Here is a 23,607-nt window from a genome sequence, read left to right on the forward strand (position 1 = left end):
TGGGTTGGAGAGGAATTGAATTCAAAAGTGACAGGGAATTTTGGTGGTGAGCCATTAAAAAACATTAGTGACAGAGGAGTCAGTACCGGAGACCTGACTTTTTAACAATTTCATGCTGCAAGAAATTGATGGGAGATGAATGTATTGCTTGCAATTATGTACATCTTTATTTGGTTGTGTACTGAATTTGCTAATGCTTTTGCTAAATTCTTATGAATTATCTTTGCTTCATCATTGTTGTTTATTTATTGTCTTCAAATTCCTTATTAGATTGGCCTCTATTTATCAAAGTATTCTCATTTATAAGATTTCAGTTCAACACAGAATCACATTGACTACAAAGTAATAAGGGTAATTAAACCTGAGAAATAAGTGCTCTATGTAAGCTTAGGAAAAAAAAAAAAAAGCACACAAACACTATCCAATGGACTTGTTCACTTGCAGCACAATCATCTCCCATCATTTACTGGTAGCATAATGTGGTTCCTCATGGTATCATACCCAGAACTTGAATCGCCACCGCCTCCACAACTAATAGTTTCCATGGATATTCCACCAAGAAGGGACTCAGTCTCTTCTGAATTGGCTTCATTGCTAACCCATGGATGCATTACCATCCTTCTCAGTCCTTCTAGTTCCATAGCCACTTCCTTCATTGTTGGCCTTTCTTCTCCTTTCATTCTCAAACACCTCTTCGCAAGGTTTGAAACCTCTTTAAGCTGCTCAATGTTTCCCTCATTCACAATACAATCATCAAGAACTTGTAACAAGCGGTCCTCTTTCAATGCAGAAAGAAAATATATAGCCAAATTTCTCTCTTCCTCTGGCTGGTCAAAGGAAAGCGCTTTCTTTCTTGTTAGTAGCTCAACCAGGACAACCCCGAAACTGTAAACATCACTTTTCTCTGTCAATTGGCTTGTCTGCAAGTATTCGGGGTCTAAATACCCCAGAGTTCCTTGCACCATCGTAGATAACTCAGCTTGGTCTATAGGAACCAATCTTGAGGCACCAAAATCAGACACTTTTGCTGTGAGAGTTTCATCCAGGAGTATGTTTGTGGACTTGACATCTCTGTGAATGATAGGAACAGAGGCTGCAGAGTGCAAGTAGGATAGCACTCCAGCAGTTTCTGTAGCTATCCTTAGATGGATTTCCCAAGAATTGTTTGATTTCGTTGCCTTGCTTGTGTTATGGATGTAGTCGAAGAGGGTTCCCTTGGTGACAAACTCATAAACTAGTAGTGGAACTTCTGTTTCAAAACAACAACCTAAAAGCTTGACCACATTTCTATGGTTGATTTGGGAAAGCACCAACACTTCATTAATGAATTGGTCTATTTGGCTTTGATCCACCATTTTTGACTTCTTGATTGCAACCACCCGGCCGTCTACCAAAATTCCTTTGTACACTGTACCAAAACCTCCCTTGCCAATGATTCTAGTCTCACTATAATTGTTGGTGGCCTTCTCAAGTTCTTCTGCAGTGAAGATTTTCGCCGTTTCGTGAGTGGATCCTTGTCGTTCTGAAAGTTGCTGTTGTAGCATAAGTCCTCCATTTTTCCGGAAGAACTTCTCCTTCAGCTTCATCAGCTTCCACCTTTTGTATCCCAAGTAAAACCATAAGCTTCCCATTAGCAAGGCTAAGAGGCTGACCCCGATTCCTGCATTTCCAACAAGTTTAGACATCAACCATCATGGTCATTGTTTTAAATAGTTTTACTCAATATAATTACACAAGAAGAAAAAATATAGTGATTTGGAGGAGTGGCAACAGATTCATATAGAATAAGCATATATACTTACCAACAGTAATCTGAACAACTAATGTTCGATTAGGGGAGCAACCTTCTCCGTTTGTTTTACCATCACCATGGTACCCCTTCCGGCAAGAACATTTATAGCCTCCATCTGTATTTATACAATTTTGTTTGCAGTCATGGAGGTTTGCATCATCGCATTCATTAATGTCTGCAAAACAACATAACCCATATTCAGAAATTAAGCAACTACTAACTTTTTTTGGTATGAATCGAAGGACACAAGACTGAACCTCACTGCATCACGGCAGCAAAGTGACAATTCAAAACAAGGATAATAATATACAATTAATTTACCACGGCAGCCATTGAGGTATGGATTCCCATGGTAACCGTCCATGCACTTGCAGCGATACCCGACACCATTGTCAACATCATCACACCTACTGTTCTTTTGACATGTGTAGTTCATCAACTTTTTATTTTCAACAACTTCACATGCTTCATTTCCAATTGACCAATCTAGTACCACTGGGAGCAATCTCACCTCGTCCAAATCCTTGAGCATGCTGGAGGAGAAGTTGAACTTTCCCTCTTCGACTACGAAGGCATAGCTGCAGGGGCTGAAATCCCACACATTCTTATGGTTGTTGGAACTAGTTACACTTACATTAAAAGAGGTCATCCCTTTAGCAATGGATGTTTGGCAACAGCCTATACCAGAGCATGAATAGTTGGCAACATAGTCAATGCTGCCACATGTTGTGGTGCACCCACCGGTGTACCCGTAGGCTCTCCTTTTGTAACCTATGATCTTTGCAGAGGTGTCACACCCGACCGCCACGAACTTGTTATCGGTGTCTGATATGAAGAATCTGGAGAGGGAGAGAGAATTTTTTAAGCCACCCAATGGCGTGCCTGACTTGTTGAAACATTGTATGGCTATGTATTGCTTAATATACAACTTCCCATCCACAGATATGTTTGTTACCTCAATTGAGTCACTTTTTCTAAGAAAAGGCTTTGGAGGGTTATACGTGTCATTGCAAGTGATGAGGAAATCCTGGTTGTAGTAACAATCCTGGGTTGTGCCAAATGGATATGGGATGCTCACATCTCCACACTTGTCTTGGCAGCCAGGCTTGACTTCTACTTGATCAGAAGAAGGAGGGCTAAATGTTGCTGCTGTTGTTTGAGCTGAAGCTGCAGCTGCTAAAAGCACTTCTATGAAGGTGATCAGTTGCAGAAGCAGAAGCAGAAGCATTAATCTTTGAATGCTCATGGCTTCTGGTTAAGTTTTTGTTGTTGAAACGAGGTTTTAAATTGGTGCTTTTATTGGCGGCTAGGAGAAAGACCGGACTATTTCCTTTGGAGAGACTTGTCAACAAAATATTACATAATTATAAATATAAATTATAAACTCAGGTCCAAGTGGTCCTTTTTTTTTTCTTCTGTTCTTTTTTAACATGTGGCTTGGTCCTGCAACTTGACACATCTAGATCTCAATCATCACTTGCTCTCAACGTTAACTTGGGAGAAGATAGAAAGCTGCAAATAGTTTTGTTGCAGTAAGCTGTTTTGTATAAAGGAATAATTTTTTTATTTTTTATTTTTTATACAATTGATATTGAGGGAGAGAGAATCGAATCAAATACATAACCTAAGAAATAACTACTCTTAATCACTAGAGTTATAAATATATTACAAAATATTTTGTACGTTTAAAGAAGAATAGGAACATCATTTCACTTTTTTACCTCTTCTAGTTTAGTCATGAAAGTAGGAGCAGAGTAAATTAATCTCAAATTTCCAACATGAAAGGTCCTTATCATCCAGATTCATGGAACTAAAAAAGGAAGACGTCAACGAAGACTTATGCCTGAAGAAGCACGATGGCATTTACAAGTAGAGTCTTGGGGGGTTTAAAGAGGCCCCACCCAGGAATTGATTTTTGATCGGTGTAGAACCAGAACGAGGAGAGGATTTCTGAATCACGTTAGGAGACCAAGATGCATAATCTGATGAAGAATCTTGTCTTGTTTTGGGGTGAGAGAGTTCAGCCCAATTTGAACAACTTGCCACAAATTAATTATCTCAACTTGGAGGGGTGAAAAAACACTGATAATGACGTCATTTGCCAAATACTTTTTCTTTTGTGAATTATCTATTGTTGTTTAGGAAATCATGGTAAATACTTTATTTAAAAAAAATTAATAAGAATAAGAAACCATGGTATATGAAAAACACGCAGATATAATTTTCTCTCTGTGTTTTCACGGATAGTTATAAAGTTTTTCCTTCCACTTTCCTTCATATTCCTCCAATCCAACGGCCTACTTATTTTGCCCCTTTGTCCAGTCGAAATATAAAACCTTGATTAAAGACTTGGCTCAGTCGGCTGCCAGAGTAACTAATTATCTGACCAACCGAAGTAATTATCTGCTGAGCCGACATTATGGACCGTACTATGAGAAAACCCTTTTCATGCTAGTACTATCTTCCAAGTGTAAGACTAAGTCATGCTTGAGTTTGTCAAACACTTATTTTTTCTTTCTCCAAATAGGCTCTATATGGATTTTTGGATAATATGTCATGCTAAAACTGATTTATTTATAAAAAACTGACTTTTTTTTCTTTATTCTCCTCATGTGCATGTTCATATATCACTTGTTTTTGGTTGAAGCAGTACGAAAGCAATCACAACTCACACCAACATATGTACTCTTCATGGATTTAGAAAAAGAAGTCTCAAGCAGTCACAGGCGAAAAAAAGCATTGCAAGAAGGGAAAATTACTTTTGATCCAATTGAAAAGAGTAAAATAGTCTTTCCAGATTACTCTATAAGGATTTCTATTCTCTCTACATATAATTCTTGACTAAATAATCTACAGACATTCTTAACTTAATAATCTATCGACATCTCCTCACCGGAGTATGCACAATTCCACTACAAACCATACATATTCCTCTAAAACTGATTTTAAAACTGATTTGTTCAGCATGTAAGACGATGTTTCTTTATATGTACATGGATAAACAGAAAAAAAAGAGATGTGGAATGTGTACCTATAAATTAATACGAGCACGAACCCTCCACCCCTACCAACCTATTCCACACTTCTCATTAGGGAGGGAAGCTATGAGTACACACTTTGTTCGCACACTTTGTTCGCATTGTAACTTGGGTTCTTGAAGGAGTTCCAGGTGTACCGGTGCATCACTTTCAGTGACCCAATTGGTCATGGAAAAAATGGCCTAACGATAACTCCAACTGGCTTAATACCTGCTGCAACCATCTCCTGTAGCATCTTCATCCTGCAAACACAAAGAAGAAGCAAGCCATGTTATAACTCAGGACTTTTTTCAATTAACTTTTTAGCTTTCCTTGAGAAATATCTGATCATACTTCTTTCAGAGAATGTCAAAGGAAGCTCCTCATCTGCCGTCTGCCCATGACCAGACCACCTTGCGTAATTACTCTCCTTTTTTGAGTTTCCCATACCAGATTTCTCAGGTAAGTTATCTTCATGTATACCTTGGTACAAGTGTTTCAATATGAAAAGGGCAGTATCATAATCCCTCCAATAATTTCTGCATGCCAAGATTCACCAATTAAATGGAACAGATAGATAAATAGCTATGTTTTATAGATACATGTATACATATCATTAAGCAGCAAACATTCGGACTGTAGGTACATCCATATAAATTCATATGCTTATTTAAAAGATGGACATGAAAGTATAAAGATCCCACGATTATTTGAAAGTAGTCCACTTGTAAGAATTTGTCATTTTATTCCTCCACCCTCATCATACTAGTGAAAAAAAAAAATAATAATAAAAAAATAAAAGGGAAGCAATTCTGAAAGCAATAATTCTCATAACTCAAACATTCCAAAACTTACTGGCTGTCTAATATTAATAAAGAGAATTTTACACCCAACAAATTTTTGAATGAATATGAGAAACATCTGAATAGCAGATAAAGGCAACAACAGCTGAATTATTATTCCTGTGCAAAATTCCCAAAAGTCTGAGCAAGAAAATAAACAATATAGTTTAAAGGTTGTAAGCACAACAATTTGCATGAACAGTATCCAATATTTTGCTTGATAAAAATTCCAATTGCATGAATGAGGAAATATTCAATGTGAGCACGTACGTATGTGCTCCGATTGCAGAAATATACGGATGCTCAAATGTCTTGTCCTGCATGATCAATACAAAGACTCGTTGAGGATCAGAAAAATTAGCTGGTATTGATGACGTAATAATTAAATGTCTAACTGAGATAAAAGAGCAACAAGGCTATAAAGAAAACAGTCATGCATAGCGTGCTACTAGATTGGTACTGTTAGTGCTAATGAGAACAATATGGGGTTGGAAAGCAGTTGCACAGCATATTTCTAAAAAGACAAAAAATGGCATTCAGTGCATGCACAAGTTGAGTGATTTCTTCTGTTTGTGTCTAATCTATGTGGAGTGAGTGGAGTGGTGGGTGTATCTACGCACTTGAAGAACATGATCAATCCTTCCTCCTTCACTTCCAGTTACTCTTTCCATCATAAGAGTACCATACGATCTCTCTTCCTTTTCTTCGGCTGTTTCTGCTGTATCTGCAATATAACCAAAATAAGAAAATTTAGAAACCTTACGAAAGATGTGATGGAGAAGAAATTAGATTATTGTATTTAGGGCATAGGAAGTTTATATTTCCAACCCCCAAACTCCTCTCTTTTTTCTATAATATGAAGAGATCAGTACACAGGGCCACTTTTGCTAAAAAAATGTATTCTTTGATGTCACTATCACTGAGAAGAACAAGATACAGGTTGAAGGAGCAAAAAATCTACTACCTTCTAGGCTATCCGTGTTTCTTGACTGGCAAACTGTCAGCACTTTAACCTGTTCAAACATAATATAACCTTGGAATTTCAATAGCTTTTCACATATAATAGGAACTACAGCATACATGTACATCAAATAACTCAGTTTTGTGATGCACGACTGATCAAAACCCTAACTCCAATATGCTTTAGTTGCAGAATCTCAGATTAAGAAATTAAGGACCAAAGCAAGGATGAATAGTTCTAAACTGGTGCTGTACTATACCCATGTATTGACATAAATGACAATCCAGTTGGAACTCAACCTTGAAAATTAAAAAGGTAATGTGGATAGAACAGAGCAAATAAAAACTTCTGGTGATCAATGTAGAGAAAGCCTGAGAACAAATATAATACAGGGTCAAAGTAAAATTGAACCTATAGCATGCAATGTTGAACACATAAATTATCAGGTTGAAGCAAACTTGGGCCTATCCGAACCAAGTGAAAACTCTCGTGATGAAAAATAAAAACTCTATCGTTATTCTTTTAAGTTCTTTCTTTTTTCCCCTTCCTGACAACTTATTGCTTTTAAGTATCTCCATGGCATAAATTTCAGTTATGCTAGCTAGGTGATAACCTCTTCCTTTTTCTTTCTTTTTTTTTTTTTAGCCGTAGCCAGGTAATAACCTCTAGTTTGAGAGTAATAGCTTAGAAATAAAAACAAACAGAATTCTAATGGCTAAGAGCTAGAAAAGACTTTTAATGAGTACCAAAAATAAAGACAGAGAAAGAGAGAATTCAGATTAGAAAGAGATATCAGCTTAGAGAAGTCTAACAAAGCCCACCTTTACAGAGTTTATACGATCCATTATTGCTTGAGAACGAGCAGCTAAATCTTCAGTGAATTCCTACATGAAAAAGTATGAGAGAGCGAGAGAGAGAGAGAGAGAGAGAGAGAGAGAGAGAGGTGACCAAGTCATGCATATGTTAAAATGTTACCTGAAACCCAATATGCAACCTCTTTCCACCTTTGTGGTAGGGTATGATAACAGGTCGCTTGCTGATGTATTCTTTACACACAAGTGGTTCAATTCTGTATTTAAAAACGAGATAAGTTCTATCATGTGTCTCGAGATCAAACATGTACAATTAAACAAGACAACACAAGAAAATAAAAGATATGAGTGATGAGCACATAGTTGATTTGCATATATATAAGAATTTTCTGATGACATCATGAGTACAAATGAGCACTGTGTGCACAATTAGTGAAAGCAACTTAGGCTAGGAGCCACTGATAGAGATTTAGCTGTGAATAACTATGGGCTTAGCAGTTTCGAGCCCACATATGAATCCAAAGAAACATATGACAAAGAACGAAGATGAGTTTGGCATGTTACTTTGTCTTACAATAAATATACGAATAACAGAGATTTTAATCATATCAAATTACAGGGCACACAGGGATATTTTCAATATGAAGTTTGGTTTGTGAATTTTATAATCGTTTTCTGGGTCCAATTTTCACTTTCGGGTGATTTAAGCTACTATACTGTGTGTCAACTAAGCAGTTGCTAAATTGGTGCACTTTTTGGGGAAAAAAAAATTCAAACCAATACAAAGGGGGAAAAACCTATAGATTTTAAACTTTTAAGGACTGGAATCTGCAAATTATATACTGTGACCTGGATCCCCAGTTTCCCTATCTTCTTATTTGCTAGTCAATTGTTTGCATTTTTGTGATCAGCTTACTTCTTCTAAACCTACATCCATACTTCCATTAACTTTTTTATCCTCTGCAACATTTCCTAAGCAAGACAACTCTTGGTGCCATGAAGCAGGGGTTCTTACACTTTTGGCAAACCAAGTGTCATATATTCAAGAAAATGGTCAAGCCATGCACTTTATCTGCCATATCCACTAAGAGAAACGACGTCTGCAAATGCTTCAATGAAAACTGGATTTCATATTAAGTATTATAATCAAGAGAGCAGGACTGCAAAAGACCTATATGCAACAGGATCAAAGGGGTGAAATATGTTGAACAATTGCCGACAAGCTGGCATCTCCTCACTTGTGTTTTCCTCTCCCCAATATTCTTTCCCCTTTCCTGAAATAGATAAGATAGAGCACATTAAATCTTGGATTTAGGTCTCAAAATATTCTTTCCCCTGCCAATATACAGTATTACAACAAGCATCACTTCAAGTACAGAAAAAGCCCCACTCAACAAATCAACACAAATATCTGAATTTCCAACATTGAGAAGTTCAAAACACTGAGAAAAACAATAGACACGGTTACAAGAACAAAATCTTCTTAAAGTATCCCAATATAACTAGAGACAGCAACACAGTGCCTTCACTAGAATATAGAAATTAGGAATCTGAGAAAGCATCAATATGTAAAGCATATTAAAACATAATTATTGATCATTACCAATCCCAATACGAATGTTACGAAGGGCAAGGAAGACCCCAAGGGGTGATCCAACTGCAAAGAATGTATCAACCTGAAATATGAAGAGTTAAATTTAGCAAGTGACAAAGTCAATGACAAATTATATCTATCAGACATTTGCATCCACAGAGTGAAACAATTCAATTCATATTCTCTATAGATACAGATATTTGAATCTTTATTTGTCATATGCTACTCTGTGAAAATAGAAAATTGACAGATTTCTTGCACCTTGAATTCAAGTTTTGTGTAGTTGATAAAAGGGGTATAACTCTTGGGTGACCCCTCTCCCTCAGGGGGCAATTTCTCAGATAGGGGCTGCTTTGGAATAGTTGCAAGAACTTCATCATTTTCTGTTCAAGTTACGCATATGAATGCATGAGAGCTCCTTTCATAAACTAGAAGCAAAAAGTATATGAAATAAATTATTTAAAAAATGTAAATATCAGGGATCACCTCGATACGACCCTGGACTAGTATCTCTACCACCACATTTGGCTTCCAATTCTGCTATTTTGGACTTTAGGGTATCAATCTGAAACATAAAGAATTTTATTGATTATATGCATCGTATACAAAGTGTACCCACAAAAGGCTAGGCAGAATAAATTATCCATTTACATATTCTCACCTCTTCCCTCAGCAATTCGACTACTTTGTCTTTATTGCTTGTTTCTTCGCATACTTCTTCAACCACTTTCTCTACACCACCAACTGGTACTCCACAGTTTATGCTTGTAGTTTCACTTGAGCCATCCCCTCTAAGCATGTTGCTCGATTCGCAAACTGATTCATACACATCTTTATTACCATGTGGTTGTTTCAAGTCCACTGACCTTGCAACAAAATCGTTAGAATCTGATGTTTCGTGACCCACAACAGTCGAGGCATCTTCAGCATTTCCATCCTCATGTATCAGAAGAGATGGTTGTGCACTCATATTTTCATCATTAAAACCCATCACGTCATCAGTTTGATCATTTACAAAAGCAAATGTATCTCCCAAATTAGTCGGAGTGTCATATGTAGATTGATTGTCCACACCAGGTGAAGATTCTCCATCTCTATCATGTTCTTTGAACATCCAATCCATTGGAAATGGGGATGACAAATTCTCCTGATGACAAAGGATATCATAGGAGAGGACACTTCCCAGAGAATGACCATATATGGAAACCTATATGGATGTAAGAATAACATGAGAGGAGTTAATTTAATTCCAAACTTATATAGACAAAGCATAACTAAAGATAATAGCAAATGTTTTTCAGCTACATACCTTTCCATCATAACCTGGATTCCTCCTAAGAAATTTCAAATATAACCGATTTAATTGGTTGGATACCTGGTGAGAAAAAATTTGTGTTCAATGACAATGCCACAAATCCAAGAATTAGAACATTGAAAGACAGTATCATCCTGAGAGTATCATAAAAATAGACACTGAAAGTTTAAAGACCAAATGCACTACCGCGTTGATAATGTCCTGACAGTATATGGGACTCATGTAGTATAACACATCATGAACAGTTGCACTCAGCATGACACGCAAACCCTTCACACCATCTAAAGTACATTTTTCGACTGCAGCTTCACCACTAAGCTTCAAGCCCTTTCTCCACTGAAATGCAAAGATCAGTAAGTTAGAGTATAGTAAAAGCAACTGAACAAAAAACAAGAAAATGAAATGAGCATAAATTGCATATAAAAGGCACAAAAGGGAAAAAGGAATGAAAAAGAGAAACAAATCAAGTAGATAGAAAATAAGCTGGATATCATAGAAAAGAGATTGCTTACCTGGCATGGGATAAAAAGAACCCTTTGAGTGTCACGTTGGCGTGAAGTAAGGTGTGTTTCAGCAAGACTTGCAGTTATATGGTGAAATTCACCAACATCATCAACTAAATTGGATTTCTCCAATCTTTGACCAATTCCATGAACCATGAACACAAGGTGTCGAACAGGAACCTAAATCAAATGTGCAACATCAAACTTATCACTTTCAAAAAAATCAACAAAAACAAAATGAAATGAAAGCTGACTGCTGCACACAGCCAGTTTTTAGGAAACAAAAATTATGGACTGGCTATTTAATAATATACTCAAAGACTGCAACAAACTCAAGGAGTGTGCATTTTTCTTTTCTAAGAAAACAAAAGAAAGAAAGAAAAGCTTTACAGACAAGCTTTAGGTGAATTAAATTTTGCGCTTCAATTATGCAGGCTATCAATCAGAGTGACCACCCTTAACTTTCCTAGCAAAATTAATAACATAAATTTGTTACCTTGAAACCAAGTATCAAGACCATAGAAGTTATGGCTTAACCACCTTTAACAATCTAATAGGCAAAAACAATTATCCTAAAATTCTGGGCCACGTGATTCTAGTTCATTGATGGCTGAATTTTTTTTAAGATTAACATCATAGAAATTGGTTATCAAACTAGTCAGTTGCACTAATCTTCAGCCTGCACTTCTTTGTACAGGGGTCCTTGGTAGATAGCTTTAATACCACAACCTACCAAGGATTCTCAGTAAACCATAACAAGAAAAACCTTAGAATTTGTAACGAAATCTAACTCAGGAAGCCGAGGTAGCCTTCTCCCAGCTGTGTTCATACCTATAGATTACTAAGCGCTGTACATTTGGCAGGGAAGAACACACATATATTATGCACAAGTTGAATGAAGACAAGAATATACTGAAAGAACCTCAAGAACAAGAATAAAAGCAACCCTTTTTATTTGATAAGTGAAAACGTATACCGCTGAGCAATAATCATCCATTTCCTCCTCCTTCTGCTGTCGTAATTCATTCTATAAAAGAAAATGGTTGTGAGAAAGATGACAGGTTATTTTTCTGTTTCCTTAATGCATAAAGAAGACTTTCCTTATGCTGAAAATGATAAAACTTTTGCATGGTAGAAATCATAACAGAGCAAGATAACCTAGTTTTGAAGCCAAATTTCACATAAAAACAGGACAAGAAGAAACATAGACAACTCAGGGGACCAAACAAACATACAGTTAATAAATCAATAACAATCGTGTATCTGCTACGCTACAAAATATTTGAACATAACTGCCTAACCAAACCCCACTACATCCCCATACCATCAAGACATTCAATCACACATAAAACCTATTATCATGGTAGCAAAGGTAATTGTTTCTGCTGTTTTTTATTTTTTGTCCCTTTCATATCGTTACCATTATTACACCTAAAACATATAGAAAAGATTTATAACACTCCAGCTCAGAAAATACATTTCCTAACTCTGTAAACAACAACTGAAGTATTTTTCATAGACGCTGAAGATGACCGCTACATCCATACTAAGTGAAAAATAACATTTTAATTGGTCTTTTATAAGTTAAAATAGAATGATAAAATCTAGGAGCAAAGTACCATGTGTGCCTTGCTTAAATAGTTTCAGTAAAGCTGAGTGAGAAGCAAGTTTCTTGTAAGTTTATGAAAAATCTGAAAGTTTACAATTACACCAGTTCTTGAATAGAATCCATTTACATATTCAAACATCCATTACAATCCAAACTATAGACATCACCAGATTAAAATGATATCACGGGAAAAGTTCACATAGCAAAGTACCAAGAAGAAACTACAAACTAGCATTAACAACAAATATGCATAAGTGGAATACTCAAATAAATCACATGAATCTGAGACTCAAGTCAAATACTCAAAAAAGGTATAACCTTGAAAAAAGAAAATATTGAAGGCAGTGTCAGATATTATCCCATCAAGTATTGATCAGGGAAAAAATAGATACCTGGGTGGGTTTTGAAGTGTAAGATGCGGAATATCCACGCCTTAACTTCATTCCATTTCCACCTAAAGTAATGATACTAGAAAAACCAGAAGCATCCATATTGAGCCAAGCCTCCCAAGTATTATCTTCTCCTGTGAAAAGCGCATGTAGTCCCTAGAAGTGCATCCCCAGGACGTGTTTAAGAATACAATAATAACATTATAAAATCTTTTCTCCAAATAGCAATACACATACAGGGGTAGAGCCTTGCAATTCAACCCGAGCTGCAAAAAGTCCAGACGGCTGAAACATTCGCCGGTGCCAAACCTGGAGATAAAAAGTCCAACTTCACCTACTTATGCCGATCACCTTGTATACCGAGTGAGGTGCAGGACATGTTTCAAAGTCTAAAAGAAAGAGTACATGTACGAGGGACAGATTGAAATAGTCTTAAAATCATTCCATGAATCTAAAATTTGGTATGTTTCAAGCATAAAATAATGCACTGAATCAGCATAAAGTAAGGCAGTTATCACACTCTCTGACACATAAACTCTGGATAGAAATTACCAGTTAGACAGTGAGCAGAACATGTATAAACTCCACCTTGTCAGAAACATGGTCATTTAAAGTAGCACATATCAATGCTGCTGCTAACCTGGCTACGATAAGCAATCTCCAATTGTTCAGAAACATCTTCACGAAGTGGCAGCCAATCAGCCCCTTTACGAGCAAACCAGTGACCTCTTAAGACGCGCCGGTTTTCTCCATCCCAATAGACAGGGAAAGAATGCCGCTTCACTAAATCTACCTGAAATGATTGCATGACTATGCCAACTCAAATCAATCGTGTCTACATCTAAAAAGTAGTTGGAATTGGTTCATTTCACTTTGAAGATACACTCCAGACTAAGTAAACAAGTAGTGACTTAGAATGCTAAAACAAAATAAGACTTCTGCTGAAATTCATAGAAAATCTCCCTCGCATTAGCTCAGTTAGATTCATCAACAACCAGTACTTAAAGAACATCACAAGAGACTATGAATCCCACGATGCAAGTTAGCGAGTTGATTAGTACTAGATAGCTACATTTTCAGGTCCATAGGTACTTCTTCTCACTTTAAATAGTAAGTTCACATCCCCGAGAAAGAAACCAACAGAAGACTAACAATAGTTAAGGTAGACAGTCTCTATCAAGTCTTTACACTGACACAGACAAAATTGGAAACATAACTCATACCTCATAAAGCCCTCCCTTAACAGGAACACCAACTCTTTCTTCTTCCACTTTATATAATTCAGCTGACCGACCCCTCTCTAGAGAAGATAAAATTTCCCGCTCAGCCACCTTCTTACTGGAACTAGGTCGCTCTTTTGGACCTTCGCTACATTCCGCATACTCTCTCCACCAACAAGAAAGCAACTCTTCCTCCCTCTATATGCACATGCAAATTCAACCACCACGTGATTAGAATAACTCTAAGATAAAAATATCACAAAAAACGCAAGCTTTAAGACATTACCAACCACCAACCCACCTGCAAAAAAGATGCCTCAATTGCCAGAGAGTCTCTCTTACCAAAACGAAAATAGCCGCCTTTTCCCACTATCTCAGTGCGAGGGACTGAAGCAGCCATCTCTGCATGATCACAGAAACAGAAGATTGTCAATTGAGAAGTAGAAACACACACTAAAACTCGGTATTTCAATGTTCGTGGGAATCCAATTACCATTCACTGCCAAAGGGACTTTGCAAAAGTACCATCGGACATCGCTACCATCGGACGGGCTTCTAGTCTGCGCTAGATACTTCTGGTGGCCCTTACACTGATCAATCTCATCTTCCAATCTCCGGATGTTCGACGGCGTGTTCTTCAGCATATCAGGGAACGTTTCTTCAGCTACACGGTTTGCCTCCGAATCCGCCATACCCATACTCCACACCAAAGAAGAAAGATGTGCTTTTTCCTTTTGTTTTTTGTTTTTTTTTAAATTCCCCAACTCCACGTTTTCATTTCATCTCAAAACCCTAACCTGGTGCAATAGATGAAATTAAAGAGGGTAAAATGGAGGTAGAATTTTGGAGTGGAATTGGGAATTTGAGAATTTCTGGAAACCGAGATTGAAAGGGAAGTGCGAGAAAGTTGAATGCAAAACCCCAATGTTTGCGGGAATTGCTAAGTAAGAATGTGGAAAAATCATGACCAAGAAAGCAAAGCTGCAGAGAAAGAAAACGCAACTCTTCAGAAGAATGACAGCTCGCTCTCGGGGTTGAATGGCAGGTGGATTGCAACAGCTGCATCACATAGAAATGGCGGTTGCGTGCTTTTCCTTTTCTTTTTTCTTTTTTTTCTTTTTTGGGTTTTTTTTAAAAACACTTTGCCATCTTGAACTTTTCAATTTGTCTTTGAGCCCTAATCTTTCAAAAGATGTCAATATACCCCTTTCCGTCAAGTTTGTTAACTCATTTGTTAAATTGAAGGGCATTTTTATCCATAAGTTAGAATTCCGTTTAACTCATTTAAACCTTATTTGGTTCGATTCATCTTTTTTTGGGAGCATTTTTGCTCATCACTTTAACTAAAGGTGTATGCTCACGAGTCACCATCACTTTTAAAGCTTGACACCTATCCCATAGTTAACCTTAATTAATTTTTATATGAAAATTAAATAAATAAATAAATAAGAGCTCATAGTCCAGCACACATCCCGATTCTCTCCCCCTTTTTTCTCCTTCCCCTTTTTATATATAATTTCTTTCCTCGTGGGCCGACTCCTCTGTTATCTTCTCTCTTCTCTCTCCTCCTCTTCCCCCCACTCTCTCCCTCTTCGCCTAAATATTTCCATTCGGATTTTCAGAATCCGCATTTAATTTTTTCTTCTACATCATCAGCTGTATTGCAATTTACACTTTTCTTTTTCTTTTCTTGTAATCATATTTAATTTTGTAATTTAATAATTAACTACTATTAGTATCGTGGAAGGAAATTGGAGACTCCATTATTATAGCAAAGCGTCTGTATTTGTTTCCATATTGAAATCCATACGCATGCATATGCAACTTCTTTATAGTATTCGATTGGAAATTACATAATTACTTGATTTACGTTGGTTCCTAATAAGAACAAGAAAATGGGAAGATTATGTGTTTTTTTCTTAATGAACTAATCTGCATTTAAATTTCATTGATCAATCTAATCATACTAAGATCACAAAAAGCTTAACCTCAATAAGATCAACCATGCGGGACCCTGTAATGAAAATTTAAACAGAGAGACAGAGAGATACAGATTGAGAGAGGGAGAGAAAAGAGAGAGAAGGGTCGGGGGGAGGAGGAGGAAATAAATGTTTTATAAAAAGGGAAAAGAGGAAAAATGAGGAGAGAATCGGGCTGTGGGCTCTTTTAAATTTTTTTTTTTTAATTTTCATTTAAAAGTTAACTAAGGTTAACTATGGGACATGTCAAGCTTTAAAAGTGATGATGAGTATATACCTCTAGTTAAAATGGTGAGCAAAAATGCTCTCGTTCCTTCTTACAGACCTATTTTCATCCATAAAAGCTTCATTTTTACTTTTTTCATGTCCATTCAAAATATGATTTGAATGGAAGAATCAGTAGAGTCAATTAGTGTATAAATTGGTCATAGGGGTGCAAGTTTGTTTGAAAAATCCGATTCTAACAAATTTCGTTTTGAAAATTTACGATTTTGACAAGTCCAAATTATTCCGACATATAAAAGTTTCAAAATATGAAAATTTTGATAAAAATTGAAATGTATTTAGAGATTCTGAAAATTTCCGAATTCCAAAATATATGCGGGTTCCAAGCGTAGATTACACACAATTACATGTTGAACAAAATATAATTTGATGACCAATTAGACATAGACAAGTTATTTCATAAAGGATAACAACATCTAAGTAGTAACATATAATAGTTGTCCAAGCTTACGGTATGAGTTTTCAATTTTGAGTCAATTTTAATCCTTCAAATGGTTGGGCATGTTTAGAAATTTGAAATAGTTTTCTAAATTTTCTACAATTTTTGAGTTTTTTGAAATAGAATCTATATTGAAATTTTAAATTTTTTTGAAAAGAAATTGGAATTTAATTTTCATTCGAAATTTTTTTGAATTGGAATTGAAATGCCCTGATTTTGATTCGATTTGTCCGAAAATCAGCCATAATTGGTCAGATCAAATCCGAACTTGAATATATACAAAAAGCCCTGAATTTGATAGAAAAATTATGAAACTTGACGGAGGGGGCATATTGACATATTTTGAAAAATCAGGGGCATTGCTAAATTATTTTGTTATATTTTACTCTTTATTATTTGGGCCAAAGAACAACCCGAACAGCCCATTGATAAATGTTGAATTGGGCCTGTAGGCCCAATATAAAGCTAACCCTAAAATTGATTTGGGTGGGTCAGATTAAAATATATTGGGGCCCCACTCTATATAAGGCCTTAAACCCCTCAACCTCACACACACCGCCACAGTCGTATCCATTCTGATCAACTCCCTCCATATCTCACCCACTCAAAACCCTCTGGCCTCTGTGACACGCATTAATTGAAACCCTAGATTCGTGCCCCGACTGAGCTAATCAAGGGGTTTTGGTTCCACTTTTTCCAACTCGGTAGTTTGGAATTTCAGTGAGCCCTATGGCTGAGGAGGAGGTTGTGGGAGCCGAGGCGGGAAGCCCTAAGCCGTCGGATCACAAGCGGAAGCTGGAAGATTTGGAGCCCGAAGCGCAACAGGAGATAGTTGACCTCACCTCCGACGGGCCGGATGATTTGAATGTGGAGCCCGATGCGGCCAATGAAGTGGATGTGCCGCCTTCAGATGAATCTGAAGCGAAAAGGCCTCGTCTTGAAGACAAGCCCGATGAAATAGGTATTTAGCTATTGATTTTTAATGATTGGGGTTTTTGCTAAAAGTTTTGGGTCTGATTTTTCTGGGGTAATATAATGTCACATTCTTATGGAGCTAGTTTCATGATAAGAAGTACTTTTAACATTTTACAAAATAAACAAGTGCCATGCACTTTTGATAAAGAATTAATTTTACTAGTTCTTTAATATTGGCTTTGCACAAGATAAACATGGGCTAGTATTTATAATTCAATATAACATATTATTTGGATTTTGAATTTGATAAAAACAGCCAATGAGAATGGCTACCAAGAGGAGAAGGTAGAACAACCAGAAAAGGAGAATGAGGATCAGCTGAATGTTGATAGTGGCCATTCAGAGCACCCTCAGCCTCCTTCTGTGGAAGTTACAGAATCAGTGAAGGACCAGCAAAAACCCGAAGTTAATGAACAACATTATGATATAAATGGTGAACAAAGTGAGACCCAAAAGCCTTCTGAGAATTCTGTGGCGGAAGATGCTCAAGAACCCCCTCAAGAGGTGTCTCAACCACACTACGCTGAGGAACCTCAGCAAGGTGACGCTTACACTTCCGCAAATCATAATTTGACACACAAAATGGAGGTTCCTAATAATAAGGTCAGCTGGTTATACCCATATTATGTTGTGTTGTTAACATTCAAACATTTTAGGAGGTAACACCCGGCATATGAGTATTGGCACCCCCTGCATTCTTGCCTTGATTGTTAGGCATGTTGTGTACAGTTTGATTATCATGCGTTGACCTTTCTTCTGAAACAAAATCTGATAATTTTGGGGAGCTCTGAGCTTCCAGTTGGTCCAAATTCGACTTTTAACATTTTTGGAATTCTATTGTAAAACCTAGTTGAAAATAAAGGCCTCTGACAAAAGCATTTTATAAATATTTGTGCAGGTTGGGGTTCTAATTGGCAAGGCCGGGGATACTATAAGGTACTTGCAATACAACTCTGGAGCAAAAATTCAGATAACAAGGGATTCTGATGCAGATCCATATTCTGCAACCAGGCCTGTGGAGATAATAGGAAGTTCGTTTAGCATAAGCAAAGCAGAGAAGCTTATAAATGCTGTTATTGCAGAGGTCGTTTGCTTTCTCTGACTTAGTTTTGTTGTGTTTTCCAAAACTTTCATTGCTCTTATAAGTTTTTGCATTTGGAGATCGGAATTTTTTTTAATGCTGAATAAGGTGTACTCTTTTGCAGGCTGATGCAGGGGGTTCTCCTTCTTTGGTGGCTAGGGGTGTTGCTACTGCACAGGCTGCTGCAGCCGCAGAACAAATTCAGATACAAGTTCCGAATGAGAAGGTGATAACCATTTCTTGCACGTGTAAATGACCTGTGCCTTTGCATTCCATAATACTTTATATAAGACAATATTTTTCTTTGCTAGGTTGGCTTGATAATAGGCAGAGGTGGGGAGACCATTAAAGGTCTGCAGACCAGATCGGGGGCACGTATCCAGGTAGTTGATATTGTATGCCTTGCCTTTATGCATGGAAACAAAATGTTGCATGTTTTTTCTTATTTCAACCCATCCTTACTGACCCAACCCTTTTACCTGTTATTTAGTTGATACCCCAACATCTCCCGGAGGGGGATGAATCTAAAGAAAGGACAGTGCGAGTAACTGGTGATAAGAAGCAAATTGAGGTGGCAAGAGAATTGATAAAGGAAGTTATGAATCAGGTTACCTTTTGACCCTCTTTAAAATATTTTTATAGGTCTTTAAATTGTGATTGCGATATATAGGAATGATATTGTGTTGTTTACTTTGTGCGAGCAAAATTGTGCTTTCATCTACATTGAACTATTGTTAGTGTATGGTGTTTGAGTTCTCTTGTGCCTTGTCCCTTTTTCTGATCTCATATACCTGCTTGGCATGTCCATGTACAACAAATGATTGGATAATGTGTAAAAGCATGAGGTTTATGTAACTCCTGTGCATGTATTTTCGAATGCTACTTGGGAGTATGCCTGCACAATGACAGTCTTGCTTCTTTTGTAATGTTATCGTCAACCAGGTCCTACACTCATCGTGATAGATTTTCTTTGATCTTGTGTATGTATACCTGTTGGATTTAATGAGCTTCCTAGTCATGTGCATGGCGTCACTCCTTTTGCATTGGGCATTAGATGTAATGTCTGTTTCAGTCTGCCACATGTTAATGACAAATCGTGGTGTATGTTCACTTCGGTTGTCTACTGATCTATATTTTCAGGAAATAATATATTTTTTTTCCCAAAGAAGGAATTATATGATAATTTTGATATAGCAGAGTCGTCTGTTGCTTTCATGGTACTGTCTCAAATAGTGTGGTAGTATGGATAATTACTTGAAGGTTAGTATGCGGACAAAATATTCTTGATTGGAGCTATCTTAAGATAGAATAGACAAGTATGGTTATTTAGATTTCTTGAGTAAAAGTAAACCTGAGGTATGTGGATGTCTTGATTCCTACCAATTATTGTCGAAGATACAGATAAAAGTATAAAAATTTAGTTGAATTGTATGTGTCCTATGCAACAGTTGATCAATTTTCTCAGAAGACTGGTTAAGTAGAAATTCTGTATCTTTTGATGATGTGCCACATACGTTTATGGTTATGGTATGATTAGATGTCCAGTGAACTGTACTTGCATGCCTGTGACACCTTTTGGTCCATTTGAGGAAGAATTATTACAATATTTTGCCATGGGAATGAGAGCATGACCAATTGCCCCTAAGAGTTTGCAATATTGATGAATGATCCATGCCAAGGTCACTTAAATGCTTTTAGGGAGATCAATATATTCAATCAAAGATGCCGGTTGCCATGATTTATTTGTGTTGAAGGTGCCAATTTCGAATTGGTTGGCTTTAAAAATGCAGATTTGGCTATTGCATTTTCCATGGGGTCAGCATTGCCTATACAACCACTATTCACTCTCATCCACCGAAGAAAGGTATCTGGCATTTAATCTCGCGATTGCAGGATGTTAATAGTTGGTAAGATTGCTTTGAGACCTGAAAGTTGAAATCCTAATTCAGTAAGACTATATTGCATTAGCCTTAGCGCTCATAAGCACCTCCCATATACTATGCATGAGACGTCTATGGAAGAAATTGTTATTCCTGGTCACTTGATGCTACAAAAGAATTTGTATGGAACCAATAGTGCATCAATTTGTGTTTGATGCTATGATGATGTTTTCAAACTGTGGTACATGTCTTATCATATGTATCAAGGTGTAGTGGCATTGCTAAAGCTAGGATTGATGCTATAATGTAACATTATTACGTCTATACTTTGTTACCCATTTGACCCGACTTGATTTGATGCTGAAACATGCCGCATATATACATCAAGTAGAATTAGTATGCATTGAAAGAGCTGAAATATCAATCTATGATGTTTCTTGCTAGACACTTTTGAATTCTTAATTTCCCTGTTAGTCTAATGCTGTGGCCTTATAGATACCCACTCTTCATCTTGACTTGTCGATTTTTTAAATATACTTAGTCTATGCTGTAATAAATTTGGGACTTCTCGACTGGGGCATTACTGAGATACATGGATGGAAGCTGCCAAAGGGGTTGCAGTATATCTCTGGCATGAATTTTACTTACCGTATGTCAAATTTCTGAGAATAGCCAGATAAATTTCTTAGAGCTTTGAACTTAGAAAGACCCAAGAGTATACTTTTTGGTGACTTTCATATGATGAGTTGTTTGATGCCCTACTACTTGCCTCTTATATTTGCAGCCCTTTTGATTTGGAGTAGTTTGTTTCTATTTAGAGGAACAGTTTGTAGTCTCAGACATAAATTTTCTGTTATGGTTGTTAATAGTAATTTGACATTGTATTTTTTGCTAAAGTAACCCTTGTTCCCTATATCCGTTCATCTCATTCGGTCAAGACGATGCTCAGGAGCCCCTCAAATTTTAGGAACAGGAGATGTGGCTAGAGCAGCAACTTCTCCATTCATTTTACTATTTGAATGTGGAACTATTGTTTCTATATATTGATTGTTTCGTTTTGTGATTTCCTTTGAATAGACTGTGAGGCCATCACCTCTCTCCAGTGGTTTTAACCATCAGGGTTATCGGCCCCATGGACCAGGTGGTCCTCAATGGGGTCCACGAGGGCCTCATCTACCCCAGCAATCTACCTATGATTATCCGCAACGAGGACCATATCCATCCCATAATCCTCATTACCCTCCTGCATATGGAAGTTATCCTCAACATATGGGTCCAAGAAGTGGCTTTGGATCTGGTTGGGAGCAAAGGCCACCTCCTAGCATGCAGGGGATGCCTCCGCATGGTGGTGGTTATGATTACTACAGTGGACAAGGACCTGATGCCCCAGTATCTGCCCAACATTCTGCTCCTGTTCCTTCTCATGTTCCTGGCCCTTCTCCTAACCCTACAATGGCCCCACCCCCGTCTCAAGCAAATTACAATTATGGACAGCCACATGGTCCAGATTATGGGCATCCAGCACCTTATTCCCAGACTGCACCTCCTCAACATAGCTATGGGCATGGGTACGAAGAACCAAAATACGATAATCATGCTCCAACACAGCATCCCTATGGAGGGCATGGGACTTCTCAGCCATATCCACAAACTGGAGCTCAGCCAGGTTATGGTCCACAGCAGCATTATGGCAAGCCACAATCATATGGCATGGCATCACAGGGGCCAGCTCCCCAGTCTTACGGCCCTCCTAGGGCTGGTCAACCAGGAGACGCAACTTATCAGGGTGCTGCACCAGCTCAATCATATGGTCCGAATGTTCCAGCCCAACAGCCATATCCGTATGCATCTAGTGTGCCTGCGCAGCAGACCTATCCTACATATGGTTCTGCCCCAACTGATGGGTATAATCAACCACCGCCTGTCTCTGGCTCAGGATATCCACAGCAAGGAGGACAACCGGTTAGTTATGGCCAGCCTGGTGCGCAGCAGGCACCCGGCTATGCACAAGTGGCTCCTACTGCAGGGTACACGCAATATGCATCTACTCAACAAGGTTACACTGAGCAGTCTGCGCCAAACGCAGCAGGTTATGGGTACCAAGGGTCTCAAGACCCCGGATATGGAGGTGTCTCTGCATCAACCTATGGTGCCCCAGCAGCTGTGCAGCCAGGTTATGCCCAACCAACAACCCAACAAAGTTACGATCAGTCAGTCCCACAGTCTGCTGGTTATGGAGCTGCGCCAACTGCTTCAGCTGGTTATGGGAAAACAGTTTCACCTCAGCCTGGTTATCCTCAGTATGACTCGAGTCAAATGTATGCTGCTGCACCGCGCTGAATATACTAATCTAGTTTTCTTTCTTCAGAGAGCTTCATGTTGTGATTGATGCCAGGTTCGTTTTCCTAGCAGTAGTTGTTAGGCCTAATCTGACTCGGTCGAACTTTGCATGTACTGTTTCTATTGATGTAATGCAGCGCTAATGCTTTATTAAATTGTGAACCCTGACCATGAATGATACAATTTATGAATTGATACAATATATAAGGGTCGCGTGGTACGATCCTGTATAAAATTCTTATTATCCTGCAATGCACATTACCAATCAGATGACAAATTACAAGGAGTAAATTGGAGGCAATTGAAAACCTTAGTATCAAAGGGGAACTCTGCGAAAGTTACAGGAACTAAAAACGTGCCTTGGCGCAAATACGAGTTAGATTAGTTAAGCAGGCGGTACCCGTGTTCGAATACCTTTACATATAAAAAACGTATTTTGGCCAGATCCGTACTCATTTTCCCCATAATTCTGAGTGACAGACTGATTAAAGGTGGTTAACGTTTGTGCAGCAGGATCGAATTGGGCAGTGGACACAATAAATAAATAATCAGACTGAATCATGTGATATATGAT

The 23,607-nt window shown here is 37.7% G+C and overlaps 3 protein-coding genes across 5 annotated transcripts; 1 reads left to right on the forward strand and 2 right to left on the reverse strand.

Moving 5' to 3' along the window:
• Positions 282-4,445, reverse strand: LOC18790543 (putative wall-associated receptor kinase-like 16). Of its 2 annotated transcripts, XM_020564458.1 has the most exons (4): positions 2,748-2,880; positions 2,114-2,631; positions 1,803-1,967; positions 282-1,660 (listed from the first exon to the last, which is right to left on the reverse strand). In XM_020564458.1, the coding sequence occupies exons 1-4, from the start codon at positions 2,798-2,800 to the stop codon at positions 450-452; spliced, it is 1,947 nt and encodes a 648-aa protein (XP_020420047.1). In that variant the 5' UTR covers positions 2,801-2,880; the 3' UTR covers positions 282-449. The 2 variants fall into 2 exon arrangements, with proteins under 2 accessions (XP_020420047.1, XP_007225549.2); XM_007225487.2 differs by having other exon boundaries at positions 2,114-4,445.
• On the reverse strand, positions 4,540-15,344 carry LOC18791935 (phospholipase SGR2). The gene is made up of 22 exons (XM_020564455.1): positions 14,548-15,344; positions 14,356-14,456; positions 14,058-14,252; positions 13,475-13,627; positions 13,072-13,143; positions 12,838-12,990; positions 11,813-11,863; positions 10,846-11,016; positions 10,520-10,669; positions 10,328-10,393; positions 9,680-10,225; positions 9,505-9,583; positions 9,280-9,401; positions 9,028-9,100; positions 8,596-8,698; positions 7,588-7,681; positions 7,434-7,496; positions 6,616-6,664; positions 6,272-6,375; positions 5,922-5,968; positions 5,164-5,348; positions 4,540-5,072 (listed from the first exon to the last, which is right to left on the reverse strand). The coding sequence occupies exons 1-22, from the start codon at positions 14,750-14,752 to the stop codon at positions 5,068-5,070; spliced, it is 2,787 nt and encodes a 928-aa protein (XP_020420044.1). The 5' UTR covers positions 14,753-15,344; the 3' UTR covers positions 4,540-5,067.
• Positions 17,297-23,281, forward strand: LOC18791723 (far upstream element-binding protein 2). 2 transcript variants are annotated; one of them, XM_020563727.1, is made up of 7 exons: positions 17,297-17,718; positions 17,989-18,335; positions 18,631-18,816; positions 18,938-19,039; positions 19,125-19,199; positions 19,304-19,420; positions 21,771-23,281. In XM_020563727.1, exons 1-7 carry the CDS (start codon positions 17,487-17,489, stop codon positions 23,031-23,033), a joined length of 2,322 nt encoding a protein of 773 aa, XP_020419316.1. In that variant the 5' UTR covers positions 17,297-17,486; the 3' UTR covers positions 23,034-23,281. The 2 variants fall into 2 exon arrangements, with proteins under 2 accessions (XP_020419316.1, XP_007221954.1); XM_007221892.2 differs by having other exon boundaries at positions 19,125-19,196.

Source organism: Prunus persica, chromosome G1 (assembly GCF_000346465.2).
Source record: "Prunus persica cultivar Lovell chromosome G1, Prunus_persica_NCBIv2, whole genome shotgun sequence".
NCBI lineage: Eukaryota > Viridiplantae > Streptophyta > Magnoliopsida > Rosales > Rosaceae > Prunus > Prunus persica.

Coding starts and splice junctions, on each gene's coding strand:
- LOC18791723 (XM_020563727.1), top strand. CDS start 17,487: ATGGCTGAGGAGGAGGTTGTGGGAGCCGAGGCGGGAAGCCCTAAGCCG. Junction 17,719..17,988: donor AGACAAGCCCGATGAAATAG/GTATTTAGCTAT, acceptor TGATAAAAACAG/CCAATGAGAATGGCTACCAA. Junction 18,817..18,937: donor TAAATGCTGTTATTGCAGAG/GTCGTTTGCTTT, acceptor ACTCTTTTGCAG/GCTGATGCAGGGGGTTCTCC.
- LOC18791935 (XM_020564455.1), bottom strand. CDS start 14,752: ATGGGTATGGCGGATTCGGAGGCAAACCGTGTAGCTGAAGAAACGTTC. Junction 10,226..10,327: donor ATCCAGGTTATGATGGAAAG/GTATGTAGCTGA, acceptor ACATCCATATAG/GTTTCCATATATGGTCATTC. Junction 7,497..7,587: donor GGTTGCATATTGGGTTTCAG/GTAACATTTTAA, acceptor TTTTTCATGTAG/GAATTCACTGAAGATTTAGC.
- LOC18790543 (XM_007225487.2), bottom strand. CDS start 3,038: ATGAGCATTCAAAGATTAATGCTTCTGCTTCTGCTTCTGCAACTGATC. Junction 1,968..2,113: donor ATACCTCAATGGCTGCCGTG/GTAAATTAATTG, acceptor GTTGTTTTGCAG/ACATTAATGAATGCGATGAT. Junction 1,661..1,802: donor AGTTGTTCAGATTACTGTTG/GTAAGTATATAT, acceptor TTGGAAATGCAG/GAATCGGGGTCAGCCTCTTA.